The following is a 10473-nucleotide window of genomic DNA, read 5'->3' as shown; positions in this document are numbered from 1 at the left end:
GCAGATCTACAAGCTCACAATGCATCGCATCGCGACGCATTGTGAGCTTGTAGAACGGCTATTTTCAAATTACCTAAATGTATATAAGGCGTGGTTAATGTGTGTTTGTAATAAATCAAAATCTACAAAGTATGACTAGTGACTAAAGTTTTCAAATAATTGTAGTGGAGTAAAAGTACAATATTTGCCTCTGAGATGTAATGGAGTAGAAGTAAAGGTATTGGAAATTGGAAGTACAAATACTGTACCTCAACATTGTACTTAAGTAAATGTACTTAGTTCCTTTCCACCACTGGCAATGACTCAACAGTATAGCTGTGGTTTGGAGATGAAATGAGTTCATTGTGTGATAGTGGTATGAATGATCAAACCTGGTTTAATGATTAGCTCATGGGACAAAGGTCATAATCTCCCTGCATGAGATCACTTGTGTTCAAGCTTGTACTGGTGGATGCATACATTTCACTGATCAACTATCACAATGATCGTTGGATGTATTTATGCATTTAAAATGATCAAGGTATCTTTCTCATAGACGTTTTAACACAAATCACATGTTTATGGTGTCTTTTACACCGTTTTATTAGTGGGCTTGCCTTCTTGACTTTCCCACTGATGTCCACCAACACTGCACATCACGGCTGACATATCAAGCCCTTAAAAATCACATATCCTTTCTTTATCAACTTCCAAGCTGTATTTAAGATGTGTCAGATGGCTGTCTCTCTCTTTCCTGACTTCCTGATGGGGCGATGTCTCTCGAGGTCCTGAGGGTTCCACAAAATAATAACTTACTTTCATCCACTATGCCTGTACATATGATCATGTATTGTATGTCTTGCTGATTAATTGAGTACAATGGACCACCATTGGAACGTTTTTTTTTTATTGTACTGCCATAGTGTTAAATCAATATCAGTACTTCTTCCACCACTGACCGTCGGTGTGTGAAAGGGTGAATAAAAAACGTACGCAAAGCACAGTGAACAGTCAAAGTCCACTCGGACACAATAAAGAAGCAAACTTTGGAACAATTTATGGTCTTGTCGAGGCCCAACCCCTTGCCAGACTCATAGGACATTAATCAGGAGACAAAGAGATTGTTAATCTCACTTTCCTCACTGACGACACGATCGACACAAATACGAAGAGACGGACAATAAGATTCACTTTCAGATGAAACACAACTTCCAGCGAGGAGGACAGACTGTCTTTCCACATCAGCTACAGGAGGGAATACTGACCCAGACCACTGGAACCTGCTGCTGACTCTGTCAGCTGAATGGACTTGAACAACAACCACGATTCACAGTGAAAGTAAACTTCAGGGAGCGTTCTAGAGGAGGACATCTTAGCCTACTACGACTGACTTAAATCCTGCATTGAGTGTTTGTAGTTTGACTCAGAGTCAAAATGTCTTCCAAGTCGTCTCTTCCAGAAGAGGATTATTCCTGTCCTGTGTGTCGTGACATCTTTAAAGACCCTGTTATACTGTCATGTAGCCACAGCTTCTGTAAAGAATGTCTGCAGGAATGGTGGAGAGAGAAGAGAATAAAACAATGTCCAGTTTGTAAGGAAATACACTCAACAGATCATCTACCCCGTAACCTGGCTCTGAAGAGCGTGTGTGAGGCCTTCACACAGGAGAGACATCAGAGAGCAACAGGGTCTGAGGATCTGTGCAGTCTGCATGCTGAGAAACTCAAACTGTTCTGTTTGGAATGTCAACAGCCAGTGTGTGTTGTGTGTCGAGATTCTAAAAAACACACCGACCACAGTTTCAGACCCATCGATGAAGCTGCTCTGGATCACAAGGAGGAAGTCCAAAAATTGCTGAAGCCTTTACAAGACAAACTGAAGGTATTTTATAAAGTTAAAACAAAAAGTGACCGAACAGCAGAATACTTTAAGGTCCAGGCCCGGCACACAGAGAGGCAGATTAAGGAGCAGTTTAAGAAGATGCATCAGTTTCTACAAGAGGAAGAGGAGACCAGGATCACTGCACTGAGGGAGGAAGAGCAGCAGAAGAGTCAGATGATGAAGGAGAAGATTGAGGGTCTGAACGGAGACATATTAACCCTTTCAAACAACATCAGAGCCATAGAGGAGGAGCTGAGAGCTGAACACGTCTCATTCCTGCAGAACTACAAGACCACACTGCAAAGAGTCCAGTTCACACTGCAGGACCCACAGCTGGTCTCAGGACCACTGATAGACGTGACCAAACACCTGGGCAACCTGACCTTCAGAGTGTGGGACAAAATGAAGGACATTGTCTCCTACACTCCTGTCATTCTGGACCCCAACACTGCCCATCCAGTATACATCCTGTCAGATGATCTGACCAGTGTGAGAGGTGGAGAAAGACAGCAGCTTCCTGACAACCCAGAGAGGTTTGACCCCTATGGCCGTGTCCTGGGTTCTGAGGGCTTTAACTCAGGGACTCACAGCTGGGATGTTGAGGTTGGAGACAATACATACTGGGGACTGGGTGTGTTAGCAGAGTCTTACCAGAGGAAGGGAAACAAAGGGGGTCGATACTGGAGAATAAAGTTATCTAAAGGTAAATACACAGCACGCTCCTCACCAGGGTCATCTACTGATCTCTCATTGAAGCAGAATCCTCAGAGGATCAGAGTCCAGCTGGACTGGAATGAAGGAAAGCTGTCATTCTCTGATCCTGATGCTAACACACACATACACACCTTCACACACACTTTCACTGAAACACTCGTTCCATACTTTTTCACTAGTCAAACTGTCCCTCTGAAGATGTTACCAGGAAAGGTCAGCGTAACTGTGGATGACGTAGTTAGACATGATGATGATGATGATGATGATGATGATGATGATGATGATGATGATGAGGATGATGGAATTTAATATTACCCAGTTTCATAGAATCTATGTGATTCTGTCGTGGTCAAGAAGAACATTCAAAATTAACTTTATGTTTTTAAAGCCACAGTTTAAAAATGTCATCGCTCCATGTGATGTCACCAACATGTCATGTTGTTATGGATCTATTGTTTAGATAATGATTGCATATTGTCTATTATCACTTGTCCATGATCAATAATAGGTAACATTTCAAGTTTTTTTTGTATTTCCATGTCTTGATACTTTATTATACTTATCGTTGCTGTTAGGTAGAAACCTCTTATCTCCATATTTTAACTTTGTGTTTTTTTGTAAATTAATGTCTTAGCTGATCATACTACAGCGTCACATAAAGCATCAAAAGTAGCAGATCTACAAGCTCAAAACACGTCGCTTCGCGCCGCGTTTTGAGCTTGTAGATCTGCTACTTTTAATATTTCAGAATTTCAATCCTGAAAAGTAACAGTTTTGGACTTATAAGGTTTCCACCGACAGAGACAATACTTATATATTCGACTACATCACAGAATCAAATGTGCTTTTAACTCCACTACATGTTTTTGACAGCTTTACTTACTAGTATACTTCGCAGATTTAGATTAGTAATTCATCAAATACAAATATTTTAATAGTTTTTTGAAAATAGCAGATCTACAAGCTGAACAACGTGTCATGATGCTTGTAGATCTGCCATATTTTGGGAATAGCCGGAGCATTAAATTGGGCTTAAGTGGAGTATGATCCATAGTTATAATCCAATAGAATGACATATGGTTCAGAATTCAGCATAATGAGTATTTTTCTTTTGCTACTTTAAGTTTGATGTTGATGTTGATATTGAAGGCAGGACTTTTACTTGTAACAATATTGTTGACACCTTGGCATTACTACTTTTACTCAATTAAACAAAACCAAAGCAAATCTGAGTACTTCTTCTTCCGCCACTGATAGTAACAATAATGTCATGATTACAGTACAATAGATTACGTAGATAGTGATGGTTATTAATTATGAATCTGCAGCAGCTGAGAGAGAAAAGTTTAAGCGCTCTGTGAAGGCCTTATGTGCCACGAGGCACCAAGTGGATATATAATAATATATATTAATATAATAGGTAACAGGTAACATGAATATTTGGGTTTCAAGGTTTAAATTAATTCATCACAATAATAAATATAGCTACAAAGATGTGATTTAGTGTTTCGAGACAAAACTAGACTCACATGTCAGTTTGTAAATGCTTCAGTCCACTAGAGACTGACAACAATCTGTCAGCTTCAGCTGTTAAAACTGAGTGCAAACAATTAGGGGGGAAAAGAAAAAAAAAAGCTGCTTTCCCAGACAGCTTTGTAGAACTTGGTAAAGTGTGTTCATATGAACAAACATCTTACAGAAGGACCGATAGGTCGACCAGTGTCTCCCAAACATTGGGTAGAGTATAGGAGCCTATGGCACCAAGCTGCATGGACTAATCCAATGCAGCCATCACAATTTGCGTCATGTCCATGAGGAATTGGTGCCAGAAGCCTTTGTTCAAGGACTCCTTTCTGGCCGTTTTAGAGAACATATCCATGTCCCATTGCCCCAATACCCTCAAAGAAGCAGAATGCTTAAGAGTCCATACTACAGTACATGTTACCATCCATGGTTTGACTGACCCTGCCTACATCAGGCAAGCCAAGTGGAGGGGGTGTGATGATGGGGACAGTGAAGAGCCATTACAGCAGGTGTCTCTCATCAATCACAAGAGACACTAGAAAGACAGAAGAAAGTCCTATGCTCTGGCTGCTACCAATCTTGAGAACGGGGGCACATAGGCATTGCAATGAAAGTCATAGGTCAGGTCATTGTGAGCTTGTAGATCGGCTATTTTCAAATCATCGAAATGTATAAATGGCATGGTTAATGTGTGTTTGTCATGAATCAAAATCTACAAATAACTAGTTTTCAAATAATTGAAGTGGAGTAAAAGTACAATATTTGCCTCTGAGATGTAATGGAGTAGAAGTAAAAGTATTGGAAATTGGAAATACTCAAGTAAGGTCCAAATACCTCAAAATTGTACTTAAGTGCAGTACTTAAGTAAATGTACTTAGCTACTTTACACCACTGGCAATGACTCAACAGTATAGCTGTGGTTTGGAGGTGAAATGAGTTTATTGTGTGATAGTGGTATGAATGATCAAACCTGGTTTAATGATTAGCTCATGGGACAAAGGTCATAAATCTCCCTGTATGATCACTTGTGTTCAAGCTTGAGCTGGTGGATGCATACATTTCACTGATCAACTATCACACGGATCATTGGATGTATTTATGTATTTAAAGTGATCAAGGTATCTTTCGCATAGACGCTTAAACACAAATCTCATGTGTATGATGTTGTTTACACCGTTTTATTAGTGGGCTTGCCTTCTTGACTTTCCCACTGATGTCTACCAACACTACACATCACGGCTGACATATCAAGTCCTTAAGAATCACATATCCTTTCTTTGTCCACTTCCAAGCTGTATTTAACCCATTGAGACCTGGAATCGGCTTCAGGTCTTAATGGGTTAAGATGTGTCAGATGGCTGTCCCTCTCTTTCCTGACTTCCTGATGGGGCGATGTCTCTCGAGGTCCTGAGGGTTCCACAAAATAATAACTTACGGGGGCACGGTGGTGCAGTCGGTAGCGCTGTCGCCTCACAGCTAGAAGGTCCTGGGTTCGATTCCCGCCAGGGACGCTGTGGGCGCTGGGGGCGTGTTCTCTCCTCCACGTCATCGGCGCCCATACCCTAGGTGGGGTTGGTGAAAGAGCCTACTCTGTGTGGAGTTTGCATGTTCTCCCCGTGTCTCCTAGGGTAGTTAATACCCTCACAAAAACATGTAGTAATCCTGGTCACTATACTGCCTCCCGCTGGTCAGCCGGGGCGCCTGATGGAGGAGAAGGGAACTGGTTGGAATAACGTGTTCCTTCCACGCGCTATGTCCAACCAGGGAAACTCCCCCCTGTCGGGTGATAAGAAGCGGCCTGCTTGCTCCTCATGCATTGAAGGAGGCATGAGCTTCAGCTTGGGCTCTCCCTAGGCTGGCAGAGGGTAGGTAGTGCCCAGGATTACATAGGCAATTGGCACTGGGTGAAAAAATGTGGGTTACAAAATCGTGGGATAAAAATTATATAGGAAAAAAAAATAATAATAACTTACTTTCATCCACTATGCCTGTACATATGATCATGTATTGTATGTCTTGCTGATTAATTGAGTACAATGGACCACCATTGGAACGTTTTTTTTTATTGTACTGCCATAGTGTTAAATCAATATCAGTACTTCTTCCACCACTGACCGTCGGTGTGTGAAAGGGTGAATAAAAAACGTACGCAAAGCACAGTGAACAGTCAAAGTCCACTCGGACACAATAAAGAAGCAAACTTTGGAACAATTTATGGTCTTGTCGAGGCCCAGCCCCTTGCCAGACTCATAGGATATTAATCAGGAGACAAAGAGATTGTTAATCTCACTTTCCTCACTGACGACACGATCGACACAAATACGGAGAGACGGACAATAAGATTCACTTTCAGATGAAACACAACTTCCAGCGAGGAGGACAGACTGTCTTTCCACATCAGCTACAGGAGGGAATACTGACCCAGACCACTGGAACCTGCTGCTGACTCTGTCAGCTGAATGGACTTGAACAACAACCACGATTCACAGTGAAAGTAAACTTCAGGGAGCGTTCTAGAGGAGGACATCTTAGCCTACTACGACTGACTTAAATCCTGCATTGAGTGTTTGTAGTTTGACTCAGAGTCAAAATGTCTTCCAAGTCGTCTCTTCCAGAAGAGGACATCTCCTGTCCTGTGTGTCGTGACATCTTTAAAGACCCTGTTATACTGTCATGTAGCCACAGCTTCTGTAAAGAATGTCTGCAGGAATGGTGGAGAGAGAAGATAATCAAGGAATGTCCAGTTTGTAAGGAAATACACTCAACAGATCATCTACCCCGTAACCTGGCTCTGAAGAGCGTGTGTGAGGCCTTCATACTGGAGAGACTTCAGAGAGCTTCAACAGGGTCTGAGGATCTGTGCAGTCTGCATGCTGAGAAACTCAAACTGTTCTGTCTGGAATGTCAACAGTCAGTGTGTGTTGTGTGTAGAGATTCTAAAAAACACACCAACCACAGTTTCAGACCCATCGATGAAGCTGCTCTGGATCACAAGGAGGAAGTCCAAAAATCACTGAAGCCTTTACAAGACAAACTGAAGGTATTTCATGAAGTTAAAACAAAAAGTGACCAAACAGCAGAACACTTTAAGGTCCAGGCCCGGCACACAGAGAGGCAGATTAAGGAGGAGTTTAAGAAGATTCATCAGTTTCTACAAGAGGAAGAGGAGACCAGGATCACTGCACTGAGGGAGGAAGAGCAGCAGAAGAGTCAGATGATGAAGGAGAAGATTGAGGGTCTGAACAGAGACATATCAACCCTTTCAAACAACATCAGAGCCATAGAGGAGGAGCTGAGAGCTGAACACATCTCATTCCTGCAGAACTACAAGACCACAATGCAAAGAGTCCAGTTCACACTGCAGGACCCACAGCTGGTCTCAGGACCACTGATAGATGTGACCAAACACCTGAGCAACCTAACCTTCAGAGTCTTGGACAAGATGAAGGACATTGTCTCCTACACTCCTGTCATTCTGGACCCCAACACTGCCCATCCAGTATACACCCTGTCAGATGATCTGACCAGTGTGAGATATGGAGAAAGACAGCAGCTTCCTGACAACCCAGAGAGGTATGACCCCTGGCCCCGTGTCCTGGGTTCTGAGGGCTTTAACTCAGGGACTCACAGCTGGGATGTTGAGGTTGGAGACAATACATACTGGGGACTGGGTGTGTTACCAGAGTCTTACCAGAGGAAGGGAAACAAAGGGGGTCGATACTGGAGGATAAGGTTATCTAAAGGTAAATACACAGCACGCTCCACACCAGGGCCATCCACTGATCTCTCATTGAAGCAGAATCCTCAGAGGATCAGAGTCCAGCTGGACTGGAATGAAGGAAAGTTGTCATTCTCTGATCCTGATGCTAACACACACATACACACCTTCACACACACTTTCACTGAAACACTCATTCCATACTTTTTCACTAGTCAAACTGTCCCTCTGAAGATGTTACCAGGAAAGGTCAGTGTAACTGTGGATGACGTAGTTAGACATGATGATGATGATGAGGATGATGATGATGATGGAGTATAATATTACTCAGTTTCATAGAATCTATGATTCTGTTGTGGTCAAGAAGAACATTCAAAACTAACTTTATGTTTTTAAAGCCACACTTTAAAAATGTCATCACTTTATGTGATGATACAGACATCATGTTGTTATGGATCTATCGTTTAGATAATGATTGCCTATTGTCTATTATCAATAATAAGTAACATTTCAAGGTATTTTTGTATTTCCATTGCTTGATACTTTATTATACTTATCGTTGCTGTCAGGTAGAAACCTCTAATGTCCATATTTCGTTTTTCTTTTGTAAATGAATGTCCTAGCTGATCATCCCAGTCACAAGTGTCAAATGTAGCAGATCTACAAGCCCGAAATATGGCGTGAAGCGACGCGTTTTGAGCTTGTAGATCTGCTACTTTTGATATTTCTGAATTCCAATATTGAAAAGTAACAGTTTTGGACTTATAAGGTTTCCACCCGACAGAGACAATACTTATATTCCACTACATCGCAGAATCAAATGTACTTTTAACTCCACTAGATGTTTTTGACAGCTTTACTTAATAGTATACTTCGCAGATTTAGATTAGTCATTAATCATTAAATACAAATATTTTAATAGTTTTTCGAAAATAGCAGATCTACAAGCTGAAAAACGTGTCGTGATGCTTGTAGATCTGCCATTTGTCAATAGCCGGAGCATTAAATAGGGCTTAAGTGGGTTATGATCAATAGTTATAATCCAATAGAATGACATATGGTTCTGAATTCAGCATAATGAGTATTTTTCTTTTGCAACTGTATGGTTGATGTTGAATGCAGGACTTTTACTTGTAACAATATTTTTGACACCTTGGTATTACTACTTTTACTCAATTAAACAAAACCAAAGCAAATTTGAGTACTTCTTCTTCCACCACTGATATTAACAATAATGTCATGATTACAATAACGTAGATTACGTAGATAGTGATGGTTATTAATTATTAATCTGCAGCAGCTGAGAGAGAAAAGTGTAAGCGCTCTGTGAAGACCTCATGTGCCACGAGGCACCAAGTGGATAGGTAACAGGTAACATGAATCATTTGGGTTTCAAGGTATGAATTACTTCATCACAATAATAAATATACACATGTCAGTTTGTAAATGCTTCAGTCCACTAGAGACTGACAACAATCTGTCAGCTTCAGCTGTTGAAACTAAGTGCAAACAAATTAGTGGGGGAAATGAAAAAAAAGCTGCTTTCCCTAGCTTTGTAGAACCTGGTAAAGTGTGTTCATATGAACGAACATCTTACAGAGGGACCGATAGGTCAACCAGTGTCTCCCAAACATTGGGGCAGGACACTTTTTTTCCTTCTTTTCACTTCAAAATATTTTCAAAATGTTCCATTTTTTTCCAAAAAATGTTCCAAACATTTTACAAAATAATAATACTAAAAACATCTATTTTTATCTCTAAATAGGGCATAAGAGGTTTGTTCATATAGTATGGTATGATAGTATTGATTGAAATCATTGTAGCGATTTTGTAGACGGTACATATTGTGAGATATGGTGAGAGGAGAGATGATAGAGGTTGAGTGAGAGCAGAAGGGAAAAGAGAAAGAAATGTCGGATAGAATCAGGAAAAAACACAAAATAAAACATATATTAAACATGGACCTGAGTTGACTCTGCTTGGAACTGCTTTTCTGTCTGTGCCAAATCTCTTGGGCAAAAATGGCTATTTTTGGATAATGTCCAAAAATACATTTTTATTTGCGGGTCCTTTCACATTAAAAGGTTTGAGAACCACTGTGTTAGCCATTAGACAGCGCATGGATGTGACTACTACAGTCTTCCTGGGGTAGTAATGGATGGATGGAAATGAAAGAGGAAGAGGATAATAATGCTGAGAGAGGAAGATCCAGATGAAAGGTGGGTAAAGAAAAAAGCAGTAGGTTTGGAGAGCGTTTATATCCACAGTAATGGCCATATAGGGAGAAGGAAAAAAAGGAGAAACACGTAATATACCGGAGTGCTGGCAGCAATCCAAAATATACCCAGGTGTGTTCAGCAACCAGCAAGACCAGAGATGTGTGTGAATACACACTAATGACTCACTGGAGCTCCCACGTGGTCTAACACACACATACACACACACACACACACACACACACACACACACACACACACACACACACACACACACACACACACACACACACACACACACACACACACACACACACACACACACACACACACACACGTAAGCATGCATGCACACACACACGTGCAAGTATGCAGTAGTGAGACTGCACGCACACACACATTTAGTAAGCATGCAAGCACACGTGCAAGTATGCAGTAGTA

At 41.2% G+C, this 10473-nt stretch overlaps 2 protein-coding genes across 2 annotated transcripts; both read left to right on the top strand.

Moving 5' to 3' along the window:
• Window positions 1–1413: 1413 nt before the first annotated feature.
• Window positions 1414–4576, top strand: LOC311059577 (nuclear factor 7, ovary-like; the record flags this gene model as incomplete). The annotated part of the gene is made up of 2 exons (XM_084077584.1): window positions 1414–2787; window positions 4553–4576. The coding sequence occupies 2 exons, from the start codon at window positions 1414–1416 to the stop codon at window positions 4574–4576; spliced, it is 1398 nt and encodes a 465-aa protein (XP_083933710.1).
• Window positions 4577–6688: 2112 nt separating this feature from the next.
• LOC311059576 (E3 ubiquitin-protein ligase TRIM39-like) lies at window positions 6689–8137 on the top strand (the record flags this gene model as incomplete). The annotated part of the gene is made up of 1 exon (XM_084077583.1): window positions 6689–8137. The coding sequence occupies one exon, from the start codon at window positions 6689–6691 to the stop codon at window positions 8135–8137; it is 1449 nt and encodes a 482-aa protein (XP_083933709.1).
• Window positions 8138–10473: the final 2336 nt, after the last annotated feature.

This window comes from Gymnoscopelus microlampas, assembly GCF_963454915.1.
Source record: "Gymnoscopelus microlampas genome assembly, chromosome: 14".
Lineage (NCBI taxonomy): Eukaryota > Metazoa > Chordata > Actinopteri > Myctophiformes > Myctophidae > Gymnoscopelus > Gymnoscopelus microlampas.
Note: the sequence above shows the minus strand (reverse complement) of the source record. Positions and strands in the feature narration are given on the sequence as shown.